This window comes from Saimiri boliviensis, chromosome 16, assembly GCF_048565385.1.
Source record: "Saimiri boliviensis isolate mSaiBol1 chromosome 16, mSaiBol1.pri, whole genome shotgun sequence".
Taxonomy (NCBI): domain Eukaryota; kingdom Metazoa; phylum Chordata; class Mammalia; order Primates; family Cebidae; genus Saimiri; species Saimiri boliviensis.
Genome location: NC_133464.1, coordinates 58,261,300 through 58,277,939, shown reverse-complemented (window position 1 = coordinate 58,277,939; position 16,640 = coordinate 58,261,300). Strand labels below are relative to the sequence as shown.

Below are 16,640 nucleotides of genomic sequence, written 5' to 3'. Positions count from 1 at the left end.
CAACACCCTCTCATTCCCATGTCTTACAGCAATTTCCTTCTTATTCTCTTGATAGCAATACTTTTAAAAAAAATATGGTAAAATGTGTAAAACAGAAAATTTACCACTTTAACCATTTTTAAATGCGCTGTTCAGTGGCTTTAACTACATTCACACTGTTGTGCAGTCATCACCACCTTCCGTCACAGAATCTTTTTCATCTTGTGAAACTGAAACTCTCTTCCCTTGGACATTAAGTCCCCATCCTCTCCACCTCCCCCCACTAACCACCGCCCCAGCCCCACCATTCCCGGGAAACTGTTATTCTGCTTTCTGTTTCTATGAATGTGACTAGTCTAGGTGACTCACAGGAGTGGAATCATGCAGTATTTGTCCTTTTGTGACAGGCTTATTTCACTCAGCATAATGTACTCAAGGTTCATCCAAGTTGTAGCAAACAACAGTGTTTCTTAGAAGAATATAGTTTTCCCAGCTGCTTCATATTTTTCACTTCCAATTTGCCTTCTAGCTCCCTACAATCTGGTTTGTCATTATTATGCCACTGAAACTGCAGTCCCCGAGCTGTCCAGCAGCCTTCTGGGGCATGCTGTAAACCTTGTCGTACTTAACTGTTCAGCAGCCTTTTACATTGTTGCCATTCCTTCTGGCTGTAACTGCCCTCCTTTGGCTTTTCTTCTACTATGCTGCTGGCTTTCTCAGGCTCCATTGTGGTCTGTGGTGTCCAGGATCTTCCTGGGTCCCCTTCTCTTTAACCTCTGTGTTGTCCCTTGTCATCTCAGCCATTCCTCCCAGTCACAGAGTAAAAGGCACAGTCATTGTCCTCAAATTCTTCACAACCCAGTGAGAGAGACAAAAGCCGAATCACAGTTCTAGCACATGGTGGCAAGGGCAGGCAGGGAGTGAGCACCTTGCACTTCTGGGAACACGGAAGGGCAGCCCACTTGAAGGAGGTGGAGGCAGTTAGGGATGGCCTCCTTGGGAGTCACTGCCTGACCTCAGATCTTTGGGGATGAGTAAGTATTGAGTTCATGGAAAACAAATGAGAAGAGCAACTCAGGCAGAGAAAACCAGCGTGTTCAAGGCAAGGAAATGTGCAAGAGCATGGCTCTGTTGAGAATTGCTATCACTCTTTTTTTGGTGGGAACACTGAGTATGAGGGAGGGAGCGGGGAGGTCAGGGTGAAGGGGCAGCCAGAAAGGAAGCATGCTCACTTCCCATCACTGAGGCAGTGCTGGCACGTCACTGAGAGACTATTAAAGAGTTTGAAGCAAAGAAGGTAACCTGACTGAATTTTAAAAGATTGTCTGGCAGTAGAGTAGAGAGTGGAATTGAAAAGCTGGTAGGGAACTGTCCCTTGAGATGGCACCATGGCAGTGGGAAAGTCAGGAGTGGATGCATTCAAGGTAGAATTCAGAGGTGTATTCTGCAGTCCTGATAATGGACCTGATGGTTTCCAGGTTTGCTTTAGGCCGGGGTGGCTTTCAGCCTGACCTCTTGAGTCTCCAGTAATCAGGCACTCAACCACTCACCCAGTCACTGTATGGCTGCTAATAGGAGCCCTCTGAGTTTTGTATTGTTGCCTCCAGGTCAGAAAAGGGGCAGTAGTGGCTTCTAAGTACTGTTGTCAGCCGCATGTGGCTCAAGGGTCCCATGTTTTACAGGCTTGTTCTGATATGAAACATGACCTTGGCATTGTGCCTTATCTTTAAGAGTTTAAAGCATTTTCATTTTATTTTTATCAAGAAATACCTTAGAGAAAAACAGGAAATGGCCCAGGAAGTTCACTAACGGACAGGAAGACAAATGTAGCAGGTCAGATCATTACCTCGTCGTTATTCCTAAACAGTAGTATCTGCCCATCATGAATGTGGCTACAACACAACTATTCCTGTAAAGCTAGAGTGAGGGCATCTAAGAGAGTCCATGGTGGTTTAGACATATTGTTGAGCTCTTCCTAAGTAGTAGGCTCATTCTGGGCCCTGGGAGGTCCCAAATACAGCTAGTCTCAATTCTGGTAAAGGGATTTTTGAAAGGACAAAATGAACACTCTAAAGTTAATCCAGTTCCATTAAAGAGCAGCTTTGGAGGTCCCATCACTCCAGATGCAAACTCAGAAGCAGACAGGTCTTCAGTATGTGTCCAGAGTCATAACCCTTCACCCCATCACTCTCTCTCACAGTACAGAAGGTCATACAAAAATGTGGGTTAATGAGGGGATCGACCTAGTAGTCATGCCCAGAGGCCAAAGCATAACATTTTTCTAATCCCTTGGGATTTAGGAAACTAGTTTTATGTTCTTATGCTCCCTCTGCTGGTTTTCTTTCTGGAGCTAAATGCCAAGTATCATGGTTCTTTGCCATTTCTGCTGTTTCTGCAGAAAGTAGAATGTATTTCTGTGAAAAAGTCATAAACTAACTTTAATAAAGAAGAAAAAAAATCTTTTTTTTTTTTTTTTTTTTTTTTTTTAAAGACAGTCTTGCTCTGTTGCCCAGGCTGGAGCTCAGTGGCGTGATCTCAGCTCACTGCAACCTCCACCTCCCAGTTTAAAGGAATTCTCCTGCCTTAGCCTCCAGAGTGGCTGGGACTACAAGTGCCCGCCAACACACCCAGCTAATTTTTGTATTTTTAGTAGAGGCAGGGTTTTGCCATGTTGGCCAGCTGGTCTTGAACTCCTGACCTCAAATGATCCACCCACCTCAGCCTCCTTTCAAAGTGTTGGGATTACAGGCCTGAGCCACCACATCCAGCCAAAAATCATATTTTGACCATTGGAAATTAATAGTGTTAATAATTAACTGTTAATAACAGTCTTTTTTTCTTTTATTTCTAAGAAATTATTTTATTAGCATGAACATATTTGAAACAGGGGGGCTTGAATGTAAATCTGCCAAAGCATACTCATTAGTGAAGAATTAAATACAAAGTTGTTTATGAGCCATAAGGGGAATTATTGAAGGGAACAGTGTAACTATAACAAAAATAACTAAACAAACTAAGAAAGTCACAGTTCAATGCAAAGATGCAAGTTTTTATAATTTAGAACTTCAATTTTTGTTTACAGGAGAGACTCACACAGATCCAGTTTATATAAACTGCAGGTCAGTAGGTGCGAATTGTCATCATATATAGATATGATGGTGCCAGGACATGTGAGTGAATAAAACAAGCATAATTTTTGCCTTTACCCATCTTCCAGCCAGCATGCATTAGACCAGTAGTTACAGATAATTCATCCAAACATTATGAGTAGCAGGCACTGTGGAGTCCTGATGTGCAGAGTGGCTTCTTTGGAAGCAAATTACAAAAGATCCTCTCCTCATGCAGAGAACTAAAGGGAGGCTTCCCAAATAAGTGGTTTTAGTTTTGGTTTTTTCTTTTTTTGAGATGGAGTCTTGCTTTGCCACCCAGGCCGGAGTGCAGTGGTGCAGTCTTGGCCCACTGCAACCCCTACCTCCTGGGTTCAAGCAATTCTCCTGCCTCAGCCTCCCAAGTAGCTGGGATTCACAAGCACGTGCCACCATGCCCAGCTAATTTTTGTATTTTTAGTAGAAACGGGGTTTCACTCTGTTGGCCAGGCTGGTCTCGAACTATTGGCCTCAAGTGATGCACTCACCTCAGCGTCCCATAGTGCGGGAATTACAGGCATGAGCCACAGTGCCAGGCCAGAAGTGGTATTTAAATAGCACTTTAAAGAAAAAAGGGAATTACCTAGGTGGTGGGGCCATTCCAGCGGCATAGAGTGGGAAAATGTTAGCAACCACACAAAGGCAAATGACCTTACAAGTAGTGTTAGGAGCTTCAGGCATTAGTCTCAGGTTGGTGGGAAACCAGTGATGAAGTCTAAATAGAGTAGTGACATGATTTGCATTTTAATAAGCCACTGTGGCAGCGGTAGGTGGTAGATTGACTGGGAACAGAATAGACGAACAGACACTGTTTCAGAGGCTACTGCTGGAGTCCCTCGGACAGCTGACTTTGTTTGGACTAGGGGACAGCAATGTGTGGAGACAAGGCAGGGAGATTTAAGATCTGTTTGGAAAGCAGGGGTCAGCAGCACTTGGTAACTGACTGGGGTAGCAGTGACTCCCAAGGCTTCTGTCTGTAGCATGTATTGCTGGTGTGTCTGGTGATGGCATTTCCTGAAACCTGGAGCACTGCTGGGGGAGCAGGTCTGGGAGAGAACAGCACTGTGCTTGAACTGAACATGTCCCTGGGGTGGCAGAAAAGAGACAGCTGGGTGAACGGTTGTGGATCTCCGGATGAAGATATAGTCTAGAGATGGAGGGCATTTAGCTTGACAAAAACGCTTGTCACTTCACCCTAGAGCAAAATGCAAGCATCAGAAAGTCAGATATTTTATTCAAGAGGCTCTTCCTCTCCTTTAGCCTTATGTTGGCCTACACCTATTACACTTGAGGGTGGTGTGACACTCCCTCTGCTGAGTTACCATATCACACTCTGGGAAAGACAGACCCAGCAGTTTGCAACCCTGATTTTGTAACACTCCACATGGTCTTTCACTTTTGCAAGGTATGTGGTAAAGGTCTCCAAAAAAAAAAAATTAGTTCCCTAAGCATTTTGGTAATACATATTAAATTTTGGCTGGGTGCCAAATAAATGTTTACTCAACTGTTCTGCTGAATTGAATGGCAGAGAGGAATGGGAGAGCAATAAGCAAGAGGCATCCAGGACAGCCTGGGGTGGGAGCTGATGGGAAGGCTATGCAAGACACCAAGTATCAGAGACGCGGTGGGGAGAGGTGCTGATGGAAACCGGCCTCTCCCTTATCTTTTCCTGCATCTCTCTGCACATAGGGTTTCCTGAAGAACTAACGCTTCTGGCAGCAGAGAAACCACCTTCAGCCAGCCTGCATTCCAAGCAGTGCAGACACACACCTCACACCCCAACCCACGCTGGGGGCAGAGCCCAGGGCTTCAATGCTTGTGGTTTTCCAGTGTTTCTATTTTAAATGATAAAAAGCATTTGTTCCATTTCATTTGATTTCATTTCAAGTTATTCCATCTTTCTGGTCCCTTTAAGTGTTTTATTTTATGCTTCTTCCTTCCTTTGGCCTCCCTAATATGACCTACAGAATAATTTTTAAATTAAATGGTTTAATTCTTAGAAATAAATAAAGTATTTTACTTATTCTTTAGTAGGCACAGGTCTTCTATTAAGGATGATGAAAAAGTTCTGGAAATGGATAGTGGTGATGGCTGCCCAACACTGTGAATGTACTTCATGTCACTGACTTGCACAGTGCATGACTTGTACACCTAGAAGGTTGAAATGGTAAAGTTCATGTTATATGTATTTTATCAAAATAAAAAAATTGCCAAAATATTTTTAAAATAAAAGTTTTCATAATTATCCAATTTATACTACTATATACCCTCATAAATATAACTGTTAGTTGCTGGCTAGTATCTCAAACATGTATGTATCTTATTTCACCTATTTTTAGATTTTTCTTTTAAGTATTATACATTTTGCTAAGATGAACATTTTTACGCATACAGCTCTGTTCACATTTCCAATTAGTTAGAAGAGAATCCCAAATGTAGAACTGAATCAGAGAGTATAAAGATTTTTAGAAATTTTATATATATTATATATATATATATATATATATATTATTCTTATTTTTTTTTGAGATGGAGTTTCACTCTGGTTACCCGGGCTGGCGTGCAATGGCGCGATCTCGGCTCACTGCAACCTCCACTTCCTGGGTTCAGACAATTCTCCTGCCTCAGCCTCCTGAGTAGCTGGGATTACAGGCACGCACCACCATGCCCAGCTAATGTTTTGTATTTTTAGGAGAGACGGGTTTTCACCATGTTGACCAGGATGGTCTCGATCTCTTGACCTCTTTCTCTTCCACTCTAAGCCCTGGGAGGGTCTGATGAATATACTCTGACTTGCTTTAACCAGATTATCTATTTCCCTTCCTAACTCTGTGTTACTAAGAACTCCCCTTCCTATCCCTGGCCCCTTCTGGCCTGATACAATGCGGCAAAGCTAGACCTTCATTGATCTCATGATGGGTGGGATAGCATAGAACAAGCTGGTCACTGCCTTAAGGCTGACTCAAAAAAGGACACCATCATAGAGATTGTGTAGATGAGGTCTCTTGTACTGTAATCATAGCTGACATTTAGTGAGTAATGCTTCCCATATGCTAGGCACTGTTTTGTGTGCTTATTTATATTAACCCATTTAATCTCAACAAAACTGTAGGTTAGGTACTATAATCATCCCTGTTTTACAGGTGAGACTTCTGAGGCACAGAGACATTAAATAATTTGCACCAAGTCCTATACCTAATAAAGACAGAGCTGGGATTTAAGACTAGATTCTGGTTTCAGAGCCTGTACACTTATAACACCGTATCTAAACTTTCTCTTCTATCCGCATAAACCATCCTCATCCCATAGTCATCAACAAAGAAGGCAGAGGGCCTGCTCTTCATGATGCAGTGTTCTTAGATGTGTAGGTGTATATTGGTCAGGGAAATCTAAAGGTATCTGTCACCTGGCTCATGGTAAGCCCTATTTCAATATTTCCATGTTGATTCTGACAGGATGAACAACCAACCCTTCCAATTAAGTCTTTTTAACGGAATCAAGAAAGCCTTTCTAATCATTCTTTTTACCAGTGTCCACCATTATTAAATCTGGCAATGATGCCTTAAAGAACCTGAACTACCCATTTCCCGTGTTATATAGGGGAAATTAAACACTTGTCACCTTTCTCTTATCTAGCTCCTGACTTGTAGTGGCTTAGTCAAGCAAGACAATCTCAGAGATTGTCCTTGACATGGGTATGCCATGACCTAAAGAAGTGAGCAGTGGAGTAGATGAAGGCATCACATTAACAGTAGTAGTCAGCCAGGCACATGCTTCCTGTGTGCCAGGAACTGTTTTGTGTGCTTATATATATTAACCCATTTAATCTTAACCTATTTAACCTAATTAACCCATTTAATCTAATATTAACCCATTAATAGGTGTTGTATGTCTGCTTCATCAGCCAGGAACAAAGCCAAGGGAATTCTTTCATATTCTTAGTCCATCACTAAATCATTTGCCCATTTGTCCAGGCTAATTGAGTGCTTGCTGTAGGTAAGGCAGGCAGAATTCTAGGTTTTAGGGATCCTGTAGTGAACAAGCCACAGCTCCAGCCCTCCTAGAGCTTCTGTACTACTGGGGCAGTAAACAATCAATTTAAAAAAAAAAAAACAGAGTAGGCAGGAGAGTGATGAGTGTAGTCAAGGAAGGTATCTCTGAGGAGGTGACATTTAAGCAAGGGCTTGTGTGAGTGGAGAAAATGATCTTTATGTTTGCATTCATCTGCTCCTTCATTAATTCAGCAGACAGTACAGTTTAAGAGACAATTAATGATGTCTGCACCCATCACTGTCTTTGGTTGCTATTGTGGAGAATGTTGGTGGTTGAGGGTGAGGGTTGGGCTGCAGGCAGTAGCTAACCACATATGCACTGGGGGAAGCTGTGTTTATTCTTACAGGGGCAGGAGTGTATACCAGCAGCATTGGTGCAGGTTTAAGAAGACACTAGGAAGCATAATCCAGAATAGTAGAGTTTGGGGTTTCCCTCCCCTTTTTGAGCTTAAAAAAAAAATCTTACTAAGAAGACTCATTTGAAAAATAAGAAAGTATTCTTCTGAAACAAATGCATGAGAGAAACTTCCCTCAAAACTTTTAAAGTATAGCCCTTCATTAGTTTGATTTACAAGGAGACTACCATAGAAAATCTATTCTAATATTTAATAGCCATCAACTAGAGTAATCCTAATAACCCACATCTGTACTGCACACCACAGTTTAGAGTGGTAGAGTGGGCCTATGTAATTGATCTAATTCTCCCTACAACCCTATGAAGTAGGTAACGGCTAGGTTGATGTTATCATTCTTAGTAACAGTCAAAGTGGTCGTGGTGTTACTGTCATCTGCATTTTACAGTTGAAGAAACTGACATTTAAGAACATAAATAGTTTGCCTGGAATCTGTAAATTAAAATTCCCAAGGAGCAAACATAATTTTAATTTCTGATATTGTGGCCTAATTAAATCTGATATTCAAGAATAAAAAAAATCTAATTGAGCATTTGTAAGCCCTATTTTCTTCTCATCTGTTATTTTCAGGGGTGGGAGGTAGGCAGCAGTTAAGAAAATGTAGTTAATATTTCCGAACAGTGTAATGTTTTTATTTCTTCTTAGAATTATGTCTCCCTTTTAAAGGTCAGTTTATTATCATTTAAATTTTCTTTTGGTCTTTACAGTAATTTATGGTACATTAAATGTTGGTGAAAAATGCTTAAAGGGTGGGAATTTCCTTGGAGCCATTTTTTTTCTCTTTGGGGACTTATTTGTTTGTTCTTTCAACAAAAATTTATTGTGTGTCAGGAACTGCACTAGGTCCTGTCTCCACTGCATTCACATTTCTTTGGTGGGTAAGAGTCTTATCTTGTGACTGATGTCTGGCTGTGTCTGTCCTCTCAGGTGGGGTGACCGCTCTCTGTTGGGACCCAGTCCAGCGGGTGTTGTTCTCAGGCAGTTCAGATCACTCTGTCATCATGTGGGACATCGGTGGGAGAAAAGGAACAGCCATCGAGCTCCAAGGACACAAGTAAGACTGCCGGTGCTTTTGTAAGGAACTTTCAGAAAAGATTCTCGGCTGACAGCTAGAACAAAGGAGTGCAGCCAGTATCTATGGCAAGATCCTAGCATGGGAAGGAACATGGCGGGACCACAAATACTGGCCACTTTGATTTATAACTGTGTAAAGCTGTGTTTATATACTTATACCCCATTTTATTCCACAGAGCATCTGACAGTGCTTACAAAACCATAAAATAATGGCAGCAAATAAATAAAAGGCAAAAATTAGAACTGGGAAAAGTATAACAGTAAAAATGTGAGAGTGAGAAAAAAAGAGCTTAAAAATACAAGCTGTAAAGGCTTACAAAATTTCTATAATTGAGTTCAAATGTGGCTTCAAGCTCCTTGGCAGCATTCAGAAAAGAGGAGGTAAGATCCTTCACAGTACATTTTGTACTTGACTAAATATTTATTGAGTCCTTGCCTTGATTCATGTTAGGCTCTTACCTTAAGGGTTAGGTTTGATGGGACTGCAAGGAAGTGCAGAGAAAGCCTTGCCTTTCCTTAGAGCAGTTCTCAAACTTTGCTGGGCGCAGAGAATCAATGAGGAATTTGTGAAAAGTTGCCCAGTCCCTGTCTGCTAAGATTCTGTTTGCCCTCTGGCACTGTGTGGATCTGTGCTTTGACAAGCTTCCCAGGCAACTCACCACTGGTGACCCTCAGCCCACATCCTGAGACACCCTGCTGTCCCTGGGGGAAAAGCCTAATCTTTTTGCATAAAAGAATGTTAGATCTGCTTTACAACTCTAGTGCTCATCTGAATTGTTTTTTACTTGTAAAGTTTTCAAAATGATATTGAGCAGCCCTTGGCAGCCATAAACAAATGTTAGTAATGCTCCTATGATCTAACCGGTTTTAAGCAATGTTAGCTTTTCCTATAAATCTGCTTGGAAACCCAAGTTTCAAAATATTCTGCTAAATAATTAAATCTAATTTGCAATTGTTGGACATAAACTAAATTTTGGAGGACCCATATACAAATAATTGTTTTAGTTTTAGAATTCAGTGTTAGAGAAGTAGCTACTAAGCTCTTCTTTCTCATATTGGAGAACAGAACAGCTGTCTGGGGTCACTCCTGGCTTGTGGGGCCACTCAGACCTTGTCATCAATTCATTAGAGGAATCGTTCCCTTATGTTTATCTTTATGACAAGGGAACACACATCCAGGTTCTGTAGAGGAGTTCACATCATCCATGTAAGAGAAGAAAAAAGAAGCCAGGGCTCCAGGCATGACCATGCCTATAACACCAGCACTCTGGGAGGCTGAGGCGGGCAGATCACAAGGTTAAGAGTTCGAGACCAGGCTAGCCAACATGGTAAAACCCCATCTCTCCTAAAAATTTGAAAATTAGCTGGATGTGGTGGCATGTGCGTGTCATCCCAGCTACTCTGGAGGCTGGGGCAGGAGAATCACTTGAACCCAGGAAGTGGAGGTTGCAGTGAACCGAGGTTGTGCTACTGCACTCCAGCCTGGGCAACAGAGCGAGACTCCATCCCCCTGCCAAAAAAAAAAAAAAAAAAAAAAAAAAATGCTAAACCACAGTTCTGTTGAGGAACACTATTATCATCTAATCTGCCAGGTAATTGCTGCCAACTTAGACTCTTTCAGAGAAGTGAAATGCAGGTTTTGAATGAAGGTGACTAATATTTACTGGACTCATTCAGTTTAACTCCTAACTGGTTTTATGTTTACACAGTGGTTAATGAAGACTGCAAGTACTCTTGCACGATTTCATGCACCAGATGATCAACTACAGCAGGGCTTAACACCAGCATCACTGTGTGCAAAGGGCCCTTGACCTGAATGGAAAATGTGGTTCTGAGAAACTTAACACCTACAGTTTGTGAAGCAAGGAAAAGATACAAAGTTTAGATAAGTCTGTCAGTCCTAGAAAAATAAAACTTTAACAAATAGGTCTTTCAGTTTCTAAGTATAGACTTGCCCTTTTAGAAAATGGAATAGACCCTGCTTGGAGTCCATGCTGATAGAATCATGCCCTTAGAACTTGCACAGGTAGGCAGGCAGGCTGCTGAGATCAGGAGCAACTAGGCAGAAGTGCCTTTACACAGGATGAAGGGCAGAGGGCCTTTGCCTGGTGGTTTGTTTAATTCAAGCTTAGTAATACGTAAAGTGAGCTCTATGAGGGACTCCTTGTCATTAGGTCTTAGCCCTGAGAGGGGTGGCTCTGGTATCACAGAGCCAGTAGAGTAAACTTCCTTAGCATCAATCAGTGTCACTCTGTTAGAGTGGGTCTGAATACCAGGGTGGGGATAGAGAAGCCCCTAGAGCTGCTGGAAGTAGTGAGATGGCATGGAAAGGCTTCAGGATCATCTGGCAGAAAAGGAGACCACTTTCAGGCCAGCAGGGAACAACTTTCACAGCCACCATTCCTTCACCCTGAAAGTCAGCTGCTGGCATTCAGTGATTCTCATATTTGAGTAGCACCTAATATTTTGTCAAAGAGCTTTCAAAACACGGAGACTCAGTTTAATCTTGCAATAACACTATAAAAGAGAGAGCTCAGATATCATTTTTAGAAGAGACTATTGAGGTACTGTATTCAAAGACCCCAGCTGGTAGCTTAGGTCGCTAAACCTTAATTGAGTCCAGCAGGGAGCTAATTAGCACCTTTCATATATCCAGCCCTCAGCAAGGCACTTGGTATTCTAAAGTGAACATTGACTAACACATGGACCCCAACATGCCTGGTGATGCTTAGACCTCTCAGCTGCCCTTTGCCCTCCTACAGTTCCTGGTTTTCCCTCTACCCCCAAGGTAACTGATGGTGGCCAGAGTTCCAAATTGGGGGCATAATTGGTGAGCCTGGGAACTAGGGAGAGCAGACTGGCTTCCCCAGGATGGAAAGACTTGGTATGGAAATGTCCAGCCATTCTGTTGAGGGACAGCTGCACATGTCTTCTGTTCTGGGTTCTGCAGCTTCTTACCATCCTTCAGCAACAGAAAATGTGACATTTTTATAACTAGCTTGATTTGGTGTGTAAAAATCCCATAAAGCAGAGAAAGCTTTAGCACCAAAGAAAGCGATTGATGACAGTGAAACTGTTTCCGAGTCCAAGGGAAAAAAGCTAAGAAAGTATTCTTTTATACAATATTATCTGCATTGGAAGCATTTTGGTGTATTTATTCCCTGTAGCAAGTGGATCGTGATTATGCGCTGTGCTAGCTCTGTGGGAGGAAGGGCAAAAAAAAAAAAAAAAAAAAATTCTAGATTCCAGGACCAGTTATGTTTGCAAGCATCAGTTACTAGTTGGATGGTTATCACGGAAACATAAACCTGGACATGTATTATCTCATGCCTACCTTGTCATAGCTAATAATGGTACTTGGTTTTTTTAGATCCCTTTTAAATTCTTACATAATCCTGTCATTTCTTGACCATAATTTTTCTTTCTAATAGTGTTTTCCTAGACCTCTAAGACTTGATGATAATTTAATATTACCTGACTTAAAGCATGAGTAAAGATCTTTGCTATTCCTCATGTTGGAACCCTCACCAAGACTGCATTCAGCAGCTTGCGTGAGGCTAGGTCACAGCCATGACCCTTGGCACTTACAGTCTGTGTATTTTCTTTCTCTTTCCAAAATCCAAGCTCTTGATTTCTCTCTTACTACTCTTAGCATGCATGAGAATTTTGTTATAAGCCTCCTTAAAGCCCTTTGGCAAAGAAATAAGCCACTTGTAAATATACATTGAGAGAATTTGTGCTTTTCCCCTTGTATCGAGTAAATTGCATTGAAAGTTATAAAAGGAGCAGAATTCTTGCATTCAGCTTCTGGGTTAGGGGACAGGAGCACAAGCATCAGTATGAATGACAGCTTTCTTTCTGTGCAAATCTGTGCAATTTAAGAGCATTTCCCACTGTAGTACTAGGGTACTATTAGGATAGAGGGGAAGAGATGTCTTTTTTATTTCTAACTATTTAGCTAAACACATAATAGATCAAAATATCAGCTATGAGAGTTTTCATAGAAGGTAGAATCTTCTGAAAGACAGAAGGGCTAGAAAACATGGTCATTAGTGTGCAGGCCTCTGAGTCAGGTCAGACTATGTTTGAGCTGGCCTTCCTGCCACTGGCCTGCAGCCTCAGGCGAGGCACTGTGCTTCACTCATCTTCAGCTTTCTCATCTCTAAAATAAGGACAAAATTGGAAGGAAAACCCCTCACAAGGTTGTCAAAAAATATAAATGAGGTAATACATATAAAATAATCAGCCCAGGAATTCGGGCCTGGTAAATGGCAGTTGTTAAGATTACTCTTGTTCATAAAAATTCCAAGTCAAAAAACCTACTTTGTGATTCGACTACTGTTTCTCTCTGTAGAATTTCCTGTGGAAATATTAACATATATTCATAACTCAGTCAACACATTTACTGAGCTCCAGCTGCATACCAGACTTGGTGTTAGGCACTTAGGCATACCAGACTTTGTGTTAGGCACAAAGGTGAGTTAGGAAACAGCCCTGCCTTTGTGGAGCCATGCTAGAAGTATGAAAATAGACAGATGACACCATTCACCAGTTTTACTGGAAAGTGGAAGGCCTCAGGGGTAGGGGAGAAGGGGCATCACTCTTGGTTTGGATGTTAGATGAAGAGATTCTCATAGTTCTCAGGATTAGGAAGTTACCCAGAACAGTGAACAACATGAACTAAAATACAGTGGGTTCAGGAAATGCCAGTGGACAGAGGGTGAGAGCCTAATCTGAACATCCACCCTGCCACCAAACAGCAGAGCATCGCTGCTGCTCAAACCAGTGCCCCTGGACAAAGGTCTGTGAGTTCAGGTTTAGCTTGGCAGTGGCCCAGGAATCCCTGAGGAAGCAGATCCCTTTTAGAGTGCTTTGGCTTGGGATGACCCTACATATTATTGTCCGGGAGACCTCACTTGTGTGGATTGCTCACAGCTTTCTCTGGTCCTTGGTGAAGACTTAATGCATATAGGAGAGTGAGATCTCTGGTAGAAGGTTAACTGATTAAATGCCCACCAAATAACATAAGCTTTTCATCAAAGAAATGAGCAATACTATACATTTGAGTTCCTCCTACTTTTGAGGATGAAAGAAAGCCTTAAGTTGACCGTTGGGCAGATGTTAGCTTGTGTCCAGGATCTGTTTCTCTAAGGAGGATAAGGCCTTCTCTTCCCTCTCCCTTAATCATCAGACACAGGACTGGCTTCATGGGCCTGCGACCTGTGCAGTCACACAAGGCCCCATTCTTAGAAGGGCCCCACACTTGGTTTAATGCACTGCTGCCACTATCTTGTAATTCTTAATAAAATTTTTTTTTTTTTTTATGACGGAGTTTCGCTCTTGTTACCCAGGCTGGAATGCAATGGCGCGATCTCGGCTCACCGCAACCTCCGCCTCCTGGGTTCAGGCAATTCTCCTGCCTCAGCCTCCTGAGTAGCTCGGATTACAGGCATGTGCCACCATGCCCAGCTACTTTTTTTTGTATTTTTAGTAGAGACGGGGTTTCACCATATTGACCAGGATGGTCTCGATCTCTTGACCGTGTGATCCACCTGCCTCGGCCTCCCAAAGTGCTGGGATTACAGGCTTGAGCCACCGCGCCTGGCCTAATAAAATTTTTTTAAAGGGATTCTGTGTTTTCATTTTGGACTAGTCCCTCGAATTATATAGCTGCTAGGACTGGTGAGAAAGGAAATGAGGCCATCCCACTAAGTGTAGTATTTATAGATGACAGATCCTGGTAGTTGTGAAAAGTGGAGGCTTTGTGCACTTGTAAGAGCATTTGCAATGCAGTATGTGGAACGCTCCTCCATGAAATAATTATCAGTTTTTAAATGCTTTCTAGTATAAATGCTACAATGATGTCAGCTGAAACATGAATGTTTGAAGGTATCTTTTCATTCTTTGTAACCCTTAATCTGTAAACCTGGGATGTTCCCTCACCTAGCTTTTAACTGCAAGGTAGTTACATTTTGAATCCCTAAATCAAGAAGTCCCAGAGCAGCTTTATTATCAAGCTTCTAATCCAGCATTCATCACTGTGTTTCACTTTTCTATATTGGAATATTAACAGTACTGGAGTCCCATAAATTATGTATTTGTTGCTGAATGTTGCTGCCAGCTATGAATGGCAAAGAAGTTCCTTATGTAGCTTATTTTGGTTTTACAAGATAATTGATGTGTATCAAGATGCCTCAACAATGTAATGAAATGTAATTCAAATCACAGAGTCACAAGTCTGTGCAACTAGATAGATTTTTCTTGCCCTTGAGTGTCACAATGGTGCCACTCTATACTTTTATTAGTAGTAGTATTTTATATATATTTTTTATTGCACTTTAGGTTCTGGGGTACATGTGCAGAACATGCAGGATTGCTGCATAGGTACATACATGGCAATGTGGTTTGCTGCCTCCATCCCCCCTTCACCTACATCTGGCATTTCTCCCCAGGTTATCCCTCCCCAAATCCCTACCCCCTGCTGTCCCTACCGTATTCCCCCTCAACAGACCCCAGTGTGTGATGCTTCCCTCCCTGTGTCTATGTGTTCTCATTGTTCAACACCCTTCTATGAGGGAGAACATGCAGTGTTTGATTTTCTGTTCTTGTGTCAGTTTGCTGAGAATGATGGTTTCCAGATTCATCCATGTCCATACAAAGGACGTGAACTCATCGTTTTTTATGGCTGCATAGTATTCCATGGTGTATATGTGCCACATTTGCCTTGTCTAGTCTATCATCAGTGGGCATTTGGGTTGGTTCCAGGTCTTTGCTATTGTAAACAGTGCCGCAGTGAACACACATATGCATGTGTCTTTATAATAGAATGATTTATAATCCTTTGGAAATAGTAATGGAATTGCTGGGTCAAATAGAATTTCTGTTTCTAAGCCCTTGAGGAATCGCCACACTGTCTTCCACAATGGTTGAACTAATTTACACTCCCACCAACAGTGTAAAAGTGTTCCTGTTTCTCCACATCCTCGCCAGCATCTGTTGTCTCTAGGTTTTTTAATGATCGCCATTCTAACCGGTGTCAGATGGCATCTCAATGTGTTTTTCATTTTCATTTCTCTAATGACCAGTGATAATGAGCATTTTTTCATATGTTTGTTGGCCTCATATATGTCTTCTTTTGAAAAGTGTCTGTTCATGTCCTTCGCCCACTTTTCAATGGGTGTGTTTGCTTTTTTCTTGTAAATCTGTTTTAGTTCTTTGTAGATTCTGGATATTAGCTCTTTGTCAGATGGGTAGATTGCAAAAATTGTTTCCCATTCTGTTGGTTGCTGGTTCACTCTGATGATAGTTTGTTTTGCTGTGCAGAAGCTCTGGAGTTTAATTAGACCCCATTTGTCTATTTTGGCTTTTGTTGCCAATGCTTGTGGTGTTTTAGTCATGAAGTCCTTGCCTATGCCTATGTCCTGAACGGGTTTGCCTAGGTTTTCTTCTAGGGTTTTTATGGTGTTAGGTCTTTTGTTTAAGTCTTTAATCCATCTGGAGTTAATTAGTGTAAGGTGTCAGGAAGGGGTCCAGTTTCAGCTTTCTGCACATGGCTAGCCAGTTTTCCCAACACCACTTATTAAACAAGGAATCCTTTCTCCATTGCTTGTTTTTGTCAGGTTTGTCAAAGATCAGATGGTCATAGATGTATGGTATTGCCTCTGAGGCCTCTGTTCTGTTCCATTGGTCTATATCTCTGTTTTGGTACCAGTACCATGCTGTTTTGATTACTGCAGCCTTGTAGTATAAAGTCAGGTAGCATGATGCTTCCAGCTTTGTTCTTTTTGCTTAGAATTGACTTGGCTACACGGGCTCTCTTTTAATTCCATGTGAAGTTTAAGGTGGTTTTTTCCAGTTCTGTTAAGAGGGTCATAGGTAGCTTGATGGGGATAGTGCTGGATCTGTAAATTACTTTGGGCAGTATGGCCATTTTCACGATATTGATTCTTCCTAACCATGAGCATGGAATGTTTTTC

General features: G+C 41.8%; 1 protein-coding gene across 4 annotated transcripts in view; it reads left to right on the top strand.

Annotated features, from left to right (window-relative positions):
* Positions 1-16,640, top strand: part of WDFY2 (WD repeat and FYVE domain containing 2) — a 191,729-nt gene that overhangs the window by 149,760 nt on the left and 25,329 nt on the right. For all 4 annotated transcript variants that reach the window (XM_003927176.4, XM_074387659.1, XM_074387661.1 and 1 more), the window contains one exon: positions 8,518-8,644. In XM_003927176.4, coding sequence (XP_003927225.2) covers positions 8,518-8,644 — 127 coding nt within the window. The remainder of the gene's footprint in view (positions 1-8,517; positions 8,645-16,640) is intronic.